General features: G+C 45.1%; 1 protein-coding gene across 3 annotated transcripts in view; it reads right to left on the bottom strand.

The window, feature by feature from the left end:
• AGXT2 (alanine--glyoxylate aminotransferase 2) overlaps positions 1-17550 on the bottom strand; it is a 37979-nt gene that overhangs the window by 1774 nt on the left and 18655 nt on the right. For 2 of the 3 annotated variants that reach the window (XM_037530347.1, XM_037530348.1), the window contains exons 8-13: positions 13922-14022; positions 13233-13325; positions 11347-11479; positions 9438-9529; positions 7436-7585; positions 3086-3184 (exon numbers count right to left, since the gene is read on the bottom strand). In XM_037530347.1, the coding sequence (XP_037386244.1) occupies positions 3086-3184; positions 7436-7585; positions 9438-9529; positions 11347-11479; positions 13233-13325; positions 13922-14022 (668 nt within the window). Of the gene's footprint in view, positions 1-2082; positions 2152-3085; positions 3185-7435; positions 7586-9437; positions 9530-11346; positions 11480-13232; positions 13326-13921; positions 14023-17550 lie in introns of those variants that run through there. The other variant, XM_037530349.1, reaches the window with a different exon arrangement.

Raw genomic sequence — 17550 nt, 5'->3', positions numbered from 1 at the left:
ATTCAGGATCTCTAACTTCTAATTTTTTTCTTGTCTTCTGTCAGCTTCCTTTCCTGTTTCAACCTTCTGTCATTCTTCTCAATTTCCTCGCTCAACTCTTACGCCTCTCACTCAATTTCAGAGGCAATCCTGCCTCATGTTTCTTAGAAGTTGTCAGGCAAGATCTTTCCATAAACTTGGCGCCCACATCTATTCTTATGCCTTTGCCTGAAGATGTGGAGAAAGAATTGTTCACCTGTGTCCTCATCGCCTTCACTCTAGGAAACATTTCCATATTCTCTTGTATCTTCAGTTCTTTGAACTTTCTCTCCACCTATAACAAACAGGCTAAAGGCCCTCATAACCCCAATCCAAACCATACCAAATAAAAATATGTTGCCCCCTCCCACCCCCGCCACTTCCACCTAGCTACCTCCAAATGCTAGTCTCTCTCTCTCTCTCTTTTTTTTAAGATTTATTTATTTATTTATGCAAGCACTGGGTACAGTCAGAAGCACAGGAGGGTGAGAGAATTCGCCAGAGCCAGAGCGGGGAACAGAACAGGCAGACCAACAAAGCACACAGCTGAGGGGAGCAGCGGGCGTGACAGGAGAGGTCTGCGTGCCATGTGGGACCCTCGCCCGGTGGCCGGGGATTGAACCGGCGCTGCAGAGGCTGCGGGCAGCTTCGCAACCCGGCGCTCAAACCAGTGCTCAACTGCTGCGCCACCAGGGGAGGCCCCGCAAGTCTCTCTTTTTATCCAAACTTGCTAAAAGACTGGTTGATGCTTACTGGCCATTCTTTTTCTCTCTGCCCTCCCTCTATTCAAATGTCAATCCAAGTCTGGTTTCTGTCCTCAGCCACCTCCTGACACTCCATGTGTTGGACGACTGCAGAGTATGGGCTACAGCAGGCCCATGTTCCCCTTTACCCACCTTGGTCTTCTCTGCTGCACTTTGGCCCCTCCCTCTTCCTCAGAGACCTCACTCTTTTGTTATGGTAACGCCATGCTCTTCCAGCTGTCCTCAGGCTAGTGCCAACCTTTTGATCTCTGCCCCCTTTGTCTCCACTCTCCTGTCTCTACCCCTGTTTAGTCTCCACCTGTCCTTTATTTATTTTAAAAGATTTATTTATGTATACAAGAGCTGGGGTGCAGGCCAGAGGTGTGTGTGTGGAGGGGTGGTGGTGGTGAGAGGATTCCCCAGAGACAGTGGGGAACAGAAGAGGCAGACTGACTGAAAGCTCAGGGGAGCAGCGGGTGAGTCAGGAGAGGTCTGCTGCGCCATGTGGGTAGCTCCCTGTCTGGGGATCTAACTCATACTGCAGTGGCTGCAGATAGTTTCATAGGTTGCGTTTTAACCCCTTGCGCCATCAGGTGGGCCCCCCACCTATCCTTTAAATGTTGGTGTGTTCCAGGTTTTTACCCTCATCTCATCACACTTCTCATGTAGACTCACCTCCCAGGAGGTTCCTCATCTCACCACTTACATGCTGATGACTCCCAGATTGGCTCTTCACCCCAGTCCTTCCCTCTGAGCTACAGATTTGTCTGCAGAACTAATGCCCATATGCCTCAATGAACTATGCTCAACGCTGAACTCATCCTCGACCTCCCTGAGCCCAGATTTGTCCTTAACTCTCCCTCATTATTCATACCCATGCCTGAAATTTCACTTCCAAATTTGCTCTTAGAATGTGTCTTCTATTCCCAACATGACTGCTTGAGTTCAAACAGCATCAGTGACTCCACCCGGGCTCCCTGCCTCCAGTCTTGTACTCTCTTGTACTTATCCTCTTCAGAGGACACATTCAGAAATCAGACTGCCTGAGTTTGGGTTTTAGTTCTTAGTTCTTACTTACTAGCTGTGTGACTTGGGTCACTTACTTAACCTCTCTGTGCCTCTTTTTCTTCATCTGTAAATTAGGGATAACAATAGTATTGATCTCAGATTTGTTGTGAGCGGTAAGTGAGTCAGCACATGCAAAGTGCTTCAAACAGTGCCTGACAAGTCCCAGGCTTCTCATTACTAGTACTTACTGCCCGACCCTTCTGTTCCGGCCACACCTGTGTGCTTGCACGTCTTCTGAGCTTCCATGCATGCTTGGAGTTGACCTCACTGCTTAAGGTCACCTGAGCCAGAAAAGCTAACCTAGGAATTCCATCTCTTTCCTCTGAAAAAAAAAAAAAAACCCCTTTTATAGACGTAAATGAGCTGACTAAATTGTATGGTAATTCGCTGTTTATGTCTTTCTCTCCCAACAGCTCCATGAAGATTTATTTATCATTGTAGCTTTAGTATCCAGCACAGGAACTGCTGCTTAGCACTTACGTGTTTGCCAAATAACTAAGGAGTAACTAAGCAAGTAAACAATGAATTGTTTTATGTCTTTATAAGTTACAGGCCTTGGGATTTTTAATCATTAAATTGCTCTGTCTGATTTGTACCAAAAAATATTTGTGACCAGGACAAAAAAACAAAAAGTAACCAAGCATGTCCCAGCAAAAGTGCGCCCTCTGGTTGGTTTTGTTTGATGTGGTTTGGTTTGGGGTGGGAGACTTTGAAGTTTGTTTACAGTGTAACACGTTGAGGAAAAGCAGATGACATGAGAGAACACAGATGTTTCCTGGAGTGAAGGTGGAAGAAGAGTAGAGGTGCAAGGTCTCTATCTGAACAGAAGAGACATCGTTTTCTCTGAGCCTTCAGGAAAGGGGACTGGCTGTGCAGGGAGATGGATTTATAGAGAGATCTGGCCTATTAGCTTCCAGTTTCTCTGAGGAGTGTGCGGCAGGAGCCCTCACTGAAACAGAGTGAGAAGCAGGCCCGATCTATTATGACCTATGCTGAAAGTCTCTGGTGCACCTGCACAGCTCATTCACACCCTGTTCCAGTATGCTCTGCCTCTGAGACCTGCACCAGCCAAAGCCTTTCAGCACAGCGCCCCCTCGTGGTCTGAGGGCTTCACTGCACCTTTCTTTTGAAAATCCCTGAGCACATCCTAGGGGCCAGGGCGCTGTGGGCCCACTGGTGTATCTGAGAAAAGTGAGGCATCAGGGAGATGCCTTACTTACCCCAGTGTGTTAAGTAAAGGAACAACTTTTTCTTACCTGAGAAAATATGCCTCCTCTGCCAATTAGAAGCCCCATGTTTTTACAATCGTCATGGATTTGGTTTACTTCTTCACGGGGAAGAGGCTGACGGCTCATCTGTAAATGCATTTGAAAATATTTCCCATTTTGTGTTTGCAGGGCTAAAGGCATTATTTCCAAGAGGAAAAAAAAAAAAGGCAACTGAAACAACCAATGCTTTTTTTCTTTCCTCCAGTCTCCATCTCTGAAATTGAGCAAAGCTAGATCAGATTTGATTGCTGGACTAGATTTTGGCAGAGAGTGTTATTGAAAGTATTTGTTTATATTCCAATTCACCCTAAATTCCCAAAGACAATATAAAGTTGAATGCAGAGAGCCACCAAAACTTGGCTCTGCTCATGGCTACCCTGGGAGTTTGGCTCTTTAAATTGGAGTCGTGTTATGATGTGGAAATTCTCTCAACTTTTCACTTGTTTTGCTCTTGTGAAGAGCTCGTTCCAAAGTCCAGGAAACGGCTCAGAAGTTGTGCAAGGGCACGAGCACAAGCTTTCCCTGGGCCACTGCAGGCCTGGGCTGCTGGGGTGGGGCCCTTTGTCCTCATCTTTCCTGCAGTGAGACTAGTTCTCCCACTCCCTTGACCCCACCAGGGTTAGGAGAGGTAAGCGGGGTGGGAACCAGGAAGCTGTTGCAGATCACCAGGCATCTGAAGTTGGTCCCTACCTGAGGGTTACAGCCGGCTGACTCCCGGCCCCTGCCCCTGTGACAGTGGACTGGGGGGGCTTGCACTCTTCTTGTGTTTTCTGTCCTCCCTCTGACTCCTTTCAAGACTGACTGCACTTCAAGTCGGCCTTACCTAGAAACCTGTTCAAGCTACAGCGGTGTGGGCCTCCCTCTAGGCTGAGCGCATTAGAATCTTTGGGGTGGGCTTAGGCAGCCTTGTTTGTAAAATGCCCCTCAAGTGCCAGGGCTGAGCACTACGGTTCCATCCTCCCACTGAGCGCGGAGAGCGTCACTGCTGCCCCAGTTCGTTCGTCTGCAACACACACTCACAGGCATCACGTGTCTGGTTCTCTGGGTGCAGACGCTCAAGGCATGTTCCTGGCTTGTGGGCCAGCCCTGCGGTCCTTGTGAGGGCAGAGAGGCTCCCTCCAGCATCATTTTCTCCACAGAGCTTCCTGCCCCTCCCTCTGGGCTTCAGGACCCATGCCCCTTCCCCCACAGCTGCAGCTCCGCCTCAGTCCCCAAACCCTTCAGTTTGGTTAGATGTCCCTGTCCCAGTGCAGAATAAGGCTGGACTTCCCAGAGATGTTTGCACCTGTCTTTTGTCTGAAAGTCTGAAAGTTCATACTATTTTGAGGCCACTGGATAATGGAATTTGGAATGGGGGAAAGACTAGGAGCCCCTCATGGTCCCCCAAATGTCATCACCTATCTCTGCTTTCCCCTAAGGATCTCATCTACTAGAGTGGGAAAACTAAAATACAATACAATAAATGAAATAAAATGCTACAAAATCATTTAGGGCTAAACTGTGAGGACTGCAAAGAAATAAAATACTGCTGAGGGAAGAGCGGTCAGGAGCCTGCACCTTCTGAAGGGTTTCCTGAGGGGAAGATGGGTTGGTGGGTTCTTGGCTGATATTAAGGATCAAGAGGTGGAGCTTGGCCTCAGCTCAGCTAAGGAGGCCAGCACCCCCCCTGCTCCCTTGCACATTTTATCATGTCCTGGCATCCTCTGCTGTGACTAATGATCAGCTTGTACACATTCCACGGGAAAAAGCAGCCTTGGAAACTACCAGGCAGAGCCACAGTGAAGGCGGCTCAGACCCCGCCCTGGGGGGGGGCAGTGCATGATAATCACGTTAGTCACTGAATTCCGTGTAGTGTGGCTCCATGCTTATCTTTTTTTCATTTTTTTTGTAAATCTGCATTTCAATGATTATTAAAGTAACCCAGGGTTATTGGGAAAAACCTTTAAAGTATGGAAGAACATCAGGTAAACATGGGAAGTTTACCTTCCCCCAGGTCTACTCCTAGGGAAATTCCTCTTGATAATTTGGTGTGAACCAGATACTTTTCTTTGCACCCCAATACATCTCCATGTGTATCTTTAAGAGGAAGTCATGCTTTGTCATATTTCGCAATTTGCTCTTAACATTTTAACATCTTTTCATGTTAATGTAATTGGACTTTAACTTTTTGAAAGATTATCTAATGGTTCATTGTTTGATGGTAAATGCGTATTCTCCCGTTTTGGGGGCATTTATGTGGTTTCAGTTTTTCATGATTATAAACAAATGTTTGTGTTCCATGGTGCAAATGTACCTTCATACCTGTGCATATGTATACACAAATGTGTGTGTGTATATCTTTACACACTTCCATGAGTGTTTCCTTGGACACAATTCAAAGAGTAGAATTGCTAGATCAAAATGTATACATTTAAATATTTGATAGATACAATTTGCTGTCTAAAGGATGTGGAATTTACAGCCCCACTAATAGTATTTTATAGTATAAAATCCTGATTTGGGGGTTACTGTCCAGCAGGATAATTTTAAGTTCTGAGCAGTCATAACTACATGAATGTGGTCTGAAGTGTTGCAGGATCCTGAAATTAATCAGCAAACACTTAAATAGCACTTACCAGCTGCATATTTCTTGGCCTCAAAAGTGCACAACTTATTTAGAGAAATAAAGCATTTGCACTTGAAAATGGAGGCAACATATACATGGTTTGAAAGCTCTTTTCAAAGGAGCTCTTTAGATAGTGAGAGCCAGGGATGCTTGAAGGCGGGAGCCCCTGTTATGGGGAAGGTGTGATGAAGAGGTGGATCTTGAAAAGGCTTGGATTTTTAGAGGGAGGGAGGGCAAGATGAGGAAAGAGAGGGAGGGAGGCAGAGGGAGAAGAGAGTAGTATAGCCCCTCTTGGGAAATGTTTGAGTGACATATTTGCAGGTGGGAATGTAAATGACATTGAGGGTAAAATGAATAGAAATATGGAAAGAAGGAGCTGGGATTTAAACCTGGGTGGTCTAATTTTCAGAGTCCATGCTTATGACTACCATTTTATAGCCTGTTTTACTTTCTCCATAATAAAGTTTGCACATCTTTCCATGTCAAATAGATGCTATGCATTATAGCATGGCTGTCCCATGGTTTATCTTGTTCTGTATCAATTACCACTTGGAAGGATTCCGAGGTTTTACTATCTGGAGTCTGGACTTTTAGGGAGTAATCCCTGGACTGGGATGGACTCTTCTGAGCCTTGAAACAGACCTTGACTGGACCACAAGCTGAAGATGAATGTGTTTGGCTGCTGAGCCCGAGGGCTTACTGTTCTGTGACAATTGTTTGCCTGAGGACTCCCTCCACTTTAAAGTCTTATTTAAATACTCCAGCTTTAAGCTGGCTCTGTTGTGTAATATTGATGGAAGAGTCTCCTAGCCATAGTCTGGTCTGAATATTGGAAGAATTGAGCATCAACCCTCCTAAACTAGGAAGGGAGGATGAAACCAGATGGCTAGAAGTTCCCCAAGGGAAGGCTGGGTCCCTGTGGACAAGTGTTAGGGCCAAGTGTTGGTCTGCTATTCTTCCTGTGCCAAGATTCTCTCAGTGTTGCTCTCCTCGGAGGATCTGGGCTTTGCTTGTATAGAGAAGAGGGACAGTTTCCCACTGACATGGACTGTAGGGGGCAGTAGCAGAAACAAAGAGGAGGATTTGAGAGACCCAACAGAGAGTCAACAGGACATGACCTTAGAAATAAGAGAAGCAGTCACAGTTTCTAGTTTCGGTGTAGAGGCTGGGAGAGCAGGGCAGGCTGAGGGAGACTGTGAACTTGAGGGTGGGGGAGGAGAAGGATTTGTAGAAAAAACGCTAAATTCAGTTGTTGACCTTGAGTTTGAAGTCACAGTGGGGAACCTCATCAGAAAGTCAGAGTCTCCCTGGCTCCTTGAGAGACTGAAATTCACAATCAAACACAAAACCCAGCAAGTTGATCTTTAAATCCTTACCTGAAGCCATGACCACCTTCTGACCCATCTCCCTGCCACTAGCTCTCTGGACCACCTGCCCCTCGCTAAGTAATTCCCTCCCTTTCCCATATTTTACACTTGGAAATATTTGGTCATCTCCAGTGCCCTCTGCCCAGGCTGGCAAGGGCATCAAGCCTCGCTCCCAAATTCTCTCTCACACCTCCAGACCTCCTGCTGACTGGCTGGTGTTTTGCGTCTATTCCAAACGTTTCCCTCTGTGGAGTCACTGTCCTTCCTACTCGCTCTGAGAATCTGTGAAGGGAGCTTTCTGCCCCGCTTCCCACTCTACCTCCTGTGTCCCCTAGCAGCTCCCTTGAGCAGCAGGTCCGCACCCACCTTATCCTTCACCATTTCTATCCCGATCATGAGGCCTTTGCCGCGGACATCTCCAATAATCTCAAATTCATCCCGCAGCTTTGCAAACTCCAGTAACATGTAGGTGCCAACTTCTTGACTGTTTTCCTGTAGCTTTTCTTCTTTAATTACCTGTTGAGAGAGAGAGAGAGAGAGAGAACACCCCAAATGACTTGGTATTTAACAAAGTTTCTAAAATTGACTGAGAAACGTGGAAAGGTAAAGGTGTACGACTCCTTGACAGAGACTTAATCCCACAGATGGACCCCAGAGGCCAGCGTGGTCATGGACTATAACAAGATTCACTGTGAGGAGAAACAAAAAGTCTGGGTACAGGGTAGGGACTATTTAACTCTTCATCCTCAAGGTTAAGTAAGAATTGAGGAAAGAATAAAAGCTACATCTCACAAGGATGGGACTGGAGGTGGGTTATACTGAGTGAGAAAAATCAGAAGGAGAAAGATAAATACTAGATGATTTCACTCATATGTGAAAAAAAAAATATATATATATATAAAAGCAAGACTCAAAACTACAATAAACCAAAACAAACCCCGCTAGAGATCTGAGTAGAATTGAGGTGACCAGAGAGGGGGTGCAGAAGTGGAGAGAAAAGGCAGCCCAATGAAGAGGGTGAAGGACTGGGGGTGCCTTGGTCTGGTGTGAAGAGGTGCGATCCTGTTTCCTAAGTCATACAGCGGTACACGTCAGCGTTACTTCAATAGAAAATGGTATAAATGCAAAAAAGAAAGGCCACGTCTGAATACACTCTGTACCGCAGGGGTCATAGTCCTGAGGTTCATGTTTGTCTGGTTTTGCAGAGAACTGCGAGACTAAGGCTCCCATCAGGGACACTTCAGGCCTGCCCACTCGGGGCTTGTAGACCTTTGCCCTGATGCAGGCTGTTATTGCTCAAGGCCCGTGCACAGGTCTGTGGCCATGCAGGCTGAGCTGAGGCCTGCGAGACATCAAAGGATTTGCACCTATTCTGTTCAGAAACCAGTGATTCTTGACCAGATACATGAGCTGCACCGCTTTTCCATCTAGCTGCTATCAATCACATGCCTCCAGGCTATCCTGAGTGTTTTTAAGACCTATTTCTTCACTTCCGCTCTCTGCACCTTCAAAATTGGTTGAGGTTAATACAGTGCTTACATAAAAGGTGGCGACGTTTACTCAAAAAGTTAACGGCACATTCCCACCCACCCCGGCTCATTTATGATTGAATCATATTAGAACATACTTCTTCATGAAAAGGATGGTTTTTACTTATTTATTTTTATTTAAAATACTGTTACCTTTCATTTTTTGAACAATTAAATCATGTGCTTCATTTAGAAATCAGAAAATAGGAAAGGATAGAGGATAAGAGTGACTCCCACCAATCCCTGCTCCCTCAGCCACCCAGTTCCCCTCCCCACAATCACTGCTGCTCATTTCTTGGACATTTTTCCAGAAATATATTATACACATTTAAGCAAATGCAATTGTGCATATTAGCAAGGGCAATTAAAAATTAGTTTTTGAACAGATGAGAGTCTAGGCTAAATAAACCCATGGAGTGGGGCTGTGCAGTCATTTATGTGTTTCAAGAGCTGAAACACATCCTTATCCTCACAAGGAGGGCATTTCTCTTCAGTGCTTCTGCTTACGATAGTACGAGGGGAAGGGAGACTAGGAGAGGAAGCCAAGGATGGCAACTGGCAAGTCCTTGGAAGAGGTCATTCAAATGACAGAACTTTCAGGCTACCTATGGTCACCTGTTTCCCAGGCAGGCATGTGAGGGTTATATATTATCCAATATTTCAAGTACCCAAACTAGATTTTGCAAAAAGGGTGAAGTTGCAATCCTGACCAGGAAACAAATTTGTGATGTGGTCATTAACTCCCCCCTTTAGGAATAGGAGGGGGTTCTGGTAACAGGTGCTTGTGTGGAAGCAGCGACTGGATGAGGCTCGGGTGTGAGTGAGGCTCGGGGACGTACCTTAAGCACAGCAGACCCAATGGCACAGGCCAGGGGGTTCCCTCCGAAGGTGTTGAAGTGCAGTAGGCGTTTAGCCAAGGACTTGGCAATCTCTGGGAGAGAAAATAGAAGGTGGATAAAGAGTGACACACTCCTATCTATCAGCTCGACCACACTATGGATTATACAGCAGGTCCTCAAATAATGTTTCATAACAACCATGAGAAAAAAGTAGATTCCAGCCAGGGCTACTGTTGGTGTGGGGTTGGTATATTCTCCCCATGTCGGCGTGGGTTTCCTCACGCATCCCAGAGATGTACAGGTGAGGTTCATTGGCGTGTCTACATCGTCCCTGTCTAAGTGACTATGAGTGTATATGAAGTGCCCGGATGGAAAGGCGTGGGGTCCCACTGGATGCCCTGAGCTGCTGGATAGGCTCCAACCACCCATGATCTGAACTGAAAAAATTGGGTTGGGAAATGAATGGATGAATACAAGTGAGAGTTGTGTATTAGAAAGCTTTTGTTGAATAGTTGAGCCTTCCATTAGGAATTTGGTGATGCTTCTGTGACCAGAAATATACCTTAGGAAGTTAACTCCTAGTTATATCAATTAGCCTCTGGTGAAATTAGTTCCATTCTGTTATTTCACTTAGTTTCAAAAACCTCCCAACTATGGTGAGGACTTACTGGATTGACTTTCGTGTTGTAAACAGCATCATTTCTAATTCATTCTTTACTCACTTGTGAGTGTATGTTACAGACAGAATTGTGCCCCCAAATTCATATGTTGAATTCAACATGAATGTGTCTGGAGATGCAGCTTTTAGGGAGGTAGTTAAGTTTTAAGGAGTTCATAAGGGTGGGGCTCTAATCCAAAAGGAGTGGGTGTCCTTGTAAGAAGGAGAGACACCAGAGCTTTCTCTCTTTGTGCAAAATGATATGTGAGGTCACAGCAAAAAGAGGGTCATATACAAGAGAGATGTCACTGGACACCAGCTCTGCTGGCACCTTGAGTTAGGACTTCTATCTCCAGAACTGGGAGAAAATAAATGTCTGTTGTTTAAAATCACCCATCTTCGGGCCTCCCCTGGTGGCGCAGTGGTTGAGCGCTGGGCTGCGAAGCTGCCCGCAGCCTCTGCAGCACCGGTTCGATCCCCGGCCACCGGTGTGGGTCCCACATGGTGCAACAGACCTCTCCTGTCTAGCCCAGTGCTCCCCTCAGCAGTGTGTTTCGTCAGTCTGACTGTTCTGTTCCCCGCTCTGGCTCTGGTGAATTCTCTCACCCTCCTGCGCTTCTGACTGTACCCAGTGCTTGTATAAATAAAATAAATCTTTAAAAAAAAAGAAATACATTCTTTAAAAAAAATAAAATAAAATCACCCATCTTCTAATTTCTTGTTATGGCAGCCCTAGTGGACTATACTCTGGATAAGGAAAAATAGCTTCTCAAGAGTTTGGTAACCAAATCTTTAATATGTGGTGTGAATCAAAAATACCTTAAAGCTTGATTTGTGCAATTTACATGGAACCGTCAGTAGCTAAGCCTTTTTCCCCACACTCCACTCTTGGGGCTAACGGGAAATATATATCATTATCTTGATATGTTTATCTCTAAATCTCACAGGAAGGCCTTAGTGACATATTTCTGAAGTGTTTCAGGGTGAGTATATCTTGGGTCATCATACTTCACTTTCTACATCCACATGGTTGCCTCTGAAGTACCTCAAAGGTCAACATGTGGATGTAGAAAGTGAAAGTGTATATTCTCCTGTCCCACCATTGGGCAGACAGGCTGTTTTCTGCATTGCTTGAGGAATGCATCATGTAACGCCCATCACTCCAGCCCACATGAGTTACCACGCACGTGCTTTATATCATCACTGATGCAGGAGGCCCAGAAGCAAACACAACCTTCCCGCAGGTCCTACCTGGTGTTGTAACAACAGCTGCCATGGGGAAGCCATTCCCAATCCCTTTGGCCATGGTGACAATGTCTGGCAGGACACCATGGGTTTGGAAGCCCCAGAAGTGAGAGCCCAACCTTCCAAATCCTGTCTGCACCTGATGGAAACAAATCCCAAGCCATTGGAAACCTTCCAAGAAATGCTGACTTTTCAGACTCTCTGATCTCCCATTTTTTCCTCCTTCTCTGCCACTGCCTCATGGCCAGCCATCAGCATCACATCCTGGTTTTATCACAGACATAGCTTAATCTGCGCCCGGGCTTTTAGGCATCAAAAGTCATTTACTAGCTGAGCAATGCTGGATGTATTGTAAGCCCTCCTCTGAATTTCTACTAACTCACCTGTCAGTAGAAATATGAAGAGCAATGCTGATGGCCACCCCTGCTAAACAGTTTCCAATTATCTTTTCGAAAGTGCAAAAGCACATTTCATAGGAAAGTCTAAAAATTGTATTTTCTTTGCGTTCAATCTACCTTTCAGTTCTAATTAGTCCAACAAATTAGTGACAGCTCAGTATTCCCAAGGCCCCATTTACACTCTTCATTCATACAGCTCATTGTAAACCCATGGATATACTTTCTTTTTTCTTTTTTAATAGCTGATGATCTTTCTTCAGCTAGGTCTTTGGTTCTTTCATGCTCTGAGGGGTGGGGAGGGGGAAGAGAGGACAGGCATGGAAAGTTGGGTTGCCATGGGGTCATCCATTCACCTCGGATGACAGAGCCCTGGCTCCACAGGAATGCATCGCAGGCAGCTCTTATCCCAAGATCCCGCCTGTGTCTGGGCGGGTGTATCTTTAACAAACCTGTCCCTTTCAGAGGCAGCCCTTTCTGCCCACTAGTGCCTATGCAAGTGCTTTCTTCCCCTTTCCTCTTTTCTAATAAGCCTGGCCTTTTTGGATATAGAAGAAAAGAAATTGCAAAAGAATTCTACTGGAGGGACAACCGTGTGTCTGCTGTAGGGAATCTTTGAGGAAAACTGTTCAGGCTAAGATGGTGGGAAGAAAAGAGGCAAAACCGACTCACTGGTTCCTGCCTGTCCTGGGTGGTGCACCCACTGGAGGAGAGTCGCGATGGGTCACCCAGGGATGAGCCGGGAGCACAGCTGCAGCATCACTGGCCAACCTCTGGTCTTTTCTCTCCATTGCTGTTCTCAGTGGGAAAATGACTGCTTTTTCTGATAGACTCTAATATAAGTGTGATTCTAAGTAAATCGATCCCTCTTAAAAACACAGAGGCTAGAATTCACAGAGCCAGTGATTTTACTTCCTTCAAAGCCATCTTCTTGGAGGAAGTGCATGCTGCTTCCGATGATGCTGCCTTAACTCAAGGAATTTTAGAACTTTTTAAAACTATTTTTTTTTGAATATCCGCAATGGTGGTCCTCCTGAATTTGAGCTGTTTTCTTTCCCTCTAAGCTATACTTTCCATACACGCTATTATGGTAAGAAGATTGCTGCTAGGCTAGTTCATGCAATTTTGGCAAAAATTAAAATGAAAACTTGGTTATGAGATTTAATTTCCCATGTGGTTTATAAACTGCCACTGAGGCAATCTGCAAGTCGGAATTTAAAATGTGTGTTCAGTGATACAGCATCATCTATGCCTGATGGCAGTGATTTGATAGAGCTCAATTTGGATGTTTAAGGGCTGGTCTACTTGTTCAATGAGCCATCTCATTTACTAACAAGCCATCCAGTCAACTAGCAAAAACTTCATTACCTTGTTATGCCCACACCTTGGATCTCCTAGATGCTTTCTGCCTGGAATTCAGGGGAGGGTTAAAAAAGCTTTCTTTCCATGTCTTTCTGTTTCTGACTACACAGGTCACACCTATTCCTGGCCACTTACCTCGTCTGCAATGCACACACCTCCCCGCTCTCGCACCAGCTCGAAGGCTTCCTTCAGAAATCCCTTTGGGTACTGAACGACTCCATTCACCCCCTGCCAAAGACCAAACCATGAAGACCTATAATAACAGCCAAGGCCTTTGGAAATATTAATAAAAGGGGAGACGAGAGAGAGAGAGAGAGAGAGAGAGAGAGAGAGAGAGAGAGAGAGTAGATTGTTAACATCATTCCCAGAGCAATACTCTACTTTAGTCTCTAGAATTGTTCCAGCTCTGGGTGACCAGAGGGGGCGCTGCTGTCATACCTTGCCTCCTGGAAAAGGAGGAAAATGCTCATTCTCTTTTGAAACTAGAAAAAAAAGTAGATTAAAGATATTTGGTAAGATTAAAGAAAGGGTGGATATTAAGCAACTAAAAATGGTCAAAGTGTCTTTTTCTTTAGAATGTTAGCAATTCAGTAGTTTTGTCTGTCTATTCACTCAGCCCAGGAATGCAGGGGATGGATTTTTTAAAGGTCAGTGGAAAATGAGCGTCCTCATTTTTCAAGGAGACCAAGAGAATGAATTACCTTTGTGAGAAAGACACAGCAATAGTCACTTAAACAAATGGAATTTTCTAGACTATCTGGCGTCAAAACTCTCCGATCATTTAAAATTCAGCTCCACTTATGTCTAAGGTTTAATATACCTACTTGAATTGGCTCTGCAAAAAATCCAGCAATTGACTTGGCTACAGTGGTGCTCAGAGTGTCTTTGAACTGTTCAATATACTGGTCTTTAGCCTGGCAGCAGCCTACAACAAACAAAACACGGAGTTTGAAGATGTGACAATGGCATCTAGAAGGATGGGGAAATGTGGAAAAAAGAGAGCAGGATGACCAGAGTCCCTATGAATACAGTAAACCAGCCCAGGAGATTTCGACTTCTGAAGGCAAACTCTTTGTCAGAATAACTTGTACTCTGCTTCTAACAGCCACACTCAGGTTTGCTCGGGGATAAACAAACCACTTCAGTGGTTTCTGTTTGGGGAAGACATGTCCTGAAGGGCCATAGAGTCTGGTATGAATCGTTGTTTGACCACAGGATGCCCACCCTCTCAGCTGGGTAGATTTAATGCAAATGTAATTGTGGTGTGTGTTTAATTTATTGGAAAAGAACAGTATTTCCTTTCGATTGCCACATCACTGCTAGACCATTTTAAAGCTACAAAGTGTCTCAGTCTTTGGAGTCAGTATATATGTTTGTAGAAATTAAAATTCAGTCTAAAGAGAAATGTACAAAGCTGCATGACACTATCGGTTGTAACCCTTGGAACTTGGTCCTGTGCTCATGGTTTACAGGTCCTGCCTCCCTATAAGGCCAGAATCCATTATGGGCAGGACTTCACTTCTTTCATTTTTGAAATCTCTGCCCACATAGGTCCTTGATAAATGTTTGATGAATCAAAGGGGGAAATAAATGGTAGAAATTGTGGCTGGAGTGAGGCATTGAACAATTTTTCTTGTAGATACTTCTCATCTGGAAAGAGATCAGAGTGTCCTTGGTCCAGTGATGTATCTTCAGTTCATTGACCCTCTTTCTGCCTGGGTCTAATCTGCTGAAACACCCACTCACCAGGTTTTAAATTGCAGTTGTTACTTTTTGATTACTAAAATATATATTCCTTTTCAAAATTTGCTGTCATTCTCTTATTCCTTATCCCTTGCATATATTTTCAAACTGGTATTTCCTTTGATTTAAACACATTAAGCCTATTCATTTGATAGTCAGTCTGACAATCCCATCATTTGCAATCTTGATGGGTCTGTTTCTTGATGGTGGAGTTTTGTTTCTTTGTATGTTTATTATTTTTGACTCTGGGCTGATGGTTTAATTTATTTGGAATGCCACTTGTCAAAATTCTTTGAGAATTTGAGTTTATTGTGGAGGCCATTCTGGAGACAAGAAGTTTCCCCAGAGACCATGGGCAGCTTTCCGGAACAGAGGTGTGAGCAGTATGAATTTCCTCTCATGGTCCCCTGGCAGCAGTGCAGCTTGGATTGCAAGCTTCCCCCCGTGGTCAGTCTGCAGTTTGAATTTTCCCTCTGGTGCCCACCATTTCCTTTCAGCTCCAGACCTTGCAGTTACTTTGGCGTGTGACAGGTTGTTGTAGTGAGCCATGGAGGAGGTGCGGGCTCCGTTGGGAGAGGGGTAGTGGTGGGGATTTCCAGTTTTATGGGTGGGGAGTCTCTCCTATCAGAGCCCATATTCTGGCTGGGCCCCAGGTTTTGTTGTCTCTTTCCTATTCCCCACAGAGCCCTAACAGTGAAGTTCAAGCTCAACGAGTTTGACAAACACACTGGCAAAACTGGCTGCTGTGCTGTCATCGCCTCTTTGGGCTTCTGAGAATTCTTACTTTCTTGTACTGATGGTGTGAAGAAGCTGTTTCAGATCTTACTCAGAATTTTAAATTGGTTTTAGCTGGAGATAACCCAGGTTGTCATATTACCAGTAACACCTGTCCATCTCACTTAGACATCTTAGTAGTACTCACCCTGTTTACACTCACACTCTGCTTAATGATGCTAGAAATATTCCTGGGGTGGTGACAGAGTCTTCCCTCACTAGAGCCTTACCCCACAGGCAGACATGACAGCGTATGGATGGGGAGCACCAGAAAAGAGGGGAAGATGATGCAGGAGACTTATCCAAGCTCCAGAAGCCTCCATCTGAATGTCATCACTAAAGGTAGAAAGTGGCAGATAAGCAGGAAACACAGGGAGCAGAAGCTTCTGGAATACCAAAGTTCACAGGCTGGTGATGTCCATGTATGGACGAACATTTTGAGTTTTCATCCACACTTGTAACTGGTTCTTTTTTTTTTTTTTTAAAGATTTATTTATTTATACAAGCACTGGGTACAGTCAGAAGCGCGGGAGGGTGAGAGAATTCACCAAAGCCAGAGCGGGGAGCAGAGCAGGCAGACTGACGAAATACACTGCTGAGGGGAGCAGTGGGCATGGCAGGAGAGGTCTGCGCACCATGTGGGACCCTCGCTGGTGGCCGAGGATCGAACCGGTGCTGCAGAAGCTGCGGGCAGCTTTGCAGCCCAGCGCCTAACTGCTGCGCCACCAGGGGAGGCCCTGTGATTGGTTCTAAAGAGCTCCACATGGTCTCCAGACTTAAACCATGGTGAACAGGAGGCTGCAGAGAGAGATGTGGATGTGGTGCAGACCCCAGCCCCAGCAACAGTGAAAGCAAGTGGGGAGATCCCCTGTTGTAATGCTTTCTGAGAGGCGTGCATGTACCCTTGTCTCCTGAAGACCAGAGATTAGGACTAGAAACCCTCAGCCATTTTCCACTGCAGTGCAACATGACTATAGTTTATATTTCAGCCTTCATTAAAACATAGGAAAAACACTACCTGGCTCCAACATAGTTCTATCCACATATGATGTTTGGGAAAGCTTGCTTGCAGAAATACTGGATATTTTTGGCTAGTTGGCTTTGGGGGTGGAGGGGTGTGTGAAGAAGGAAGTAATGAAAAGGATGGCAAACCCAGAAAGCACATTTTTAGTATCACTTATGTTGTTTGATGGACAGAATAAAGTAGACAAATAAATCTATGCTTCTAGAGATTGAAATGTCCTATTTTTATTAAGGAAAACAACCTACACAGACCCTTAAGGATGGATTAGACCTTTGTTCAAAAGCTTTTTACTGCATTGCATGTTACTTCATTGGCTTGGTGCCATAAGTCCAGATCAGGCCGCCTCTGGAGCGACTTGGGGCATTGGTGTCACCATGACAACACCAAGGGGCCAACAGTGGCCGTTCTGCTGAGATGCTGTGCAAGCAAGAGTCAGGTTGGAGGTTTGAATTTTCGCTGGTGGTATAGAAATAGTTAAGCAGAGGAAGGAACCAAGAAAGAGCAGCAATTTTTAAGAAAAAGAATCTTATCTTGCAGAAGGAGGAGAATAACATGGTCAGCTCTAGGTGTGGGCAGTGGGTGTCAAGTGGTGAATTTTATCACAGGTTACATCTGAAATTCAGGGCCTGAACTGAATACCTGTTAGAAAAACTCCTTGGGGGATGGAGATGGTGGAGGAACTTAATAAAACCTACCATGTAAACATTTCTCTCAGGCTTACATAATGGATCCTTGCCTCTGCCCATGCAGGAAGTGATGATGTAATTCCAAGATGAAAGCAACTGCTGTCAAGACAGGAACATGCATGGACCAGAGAGCAAAGCCAGGGAGGCTCAGAGATCTAGACTCTCCCATATGTAAAGTCCTTACATGTTGAGATGCATTTGTAAACAGATACAGATAATGCTTTTT

The sequence above is a fragment of the Talpa occidentalis genome, unplaced genomic scaffold (assembly GCF_014898055.3).
Source record: "Talpa occidentalis isolate TD23 unplaced genomic scaffold, MPIMG_talOcc4v2.1 talOcc4.6, whole genome shotgun sequence".
Taxonomy (NCBI): domain Eukaryota; kingdom Metazoa; phylum Chordata; class Mammalia; order Eulipotyphla; family Talpidae; genus Talpa; species Talpa occidentalis.
This window is presented reverse-complemented; position numbering and strand designations above follow the sequence as displayed.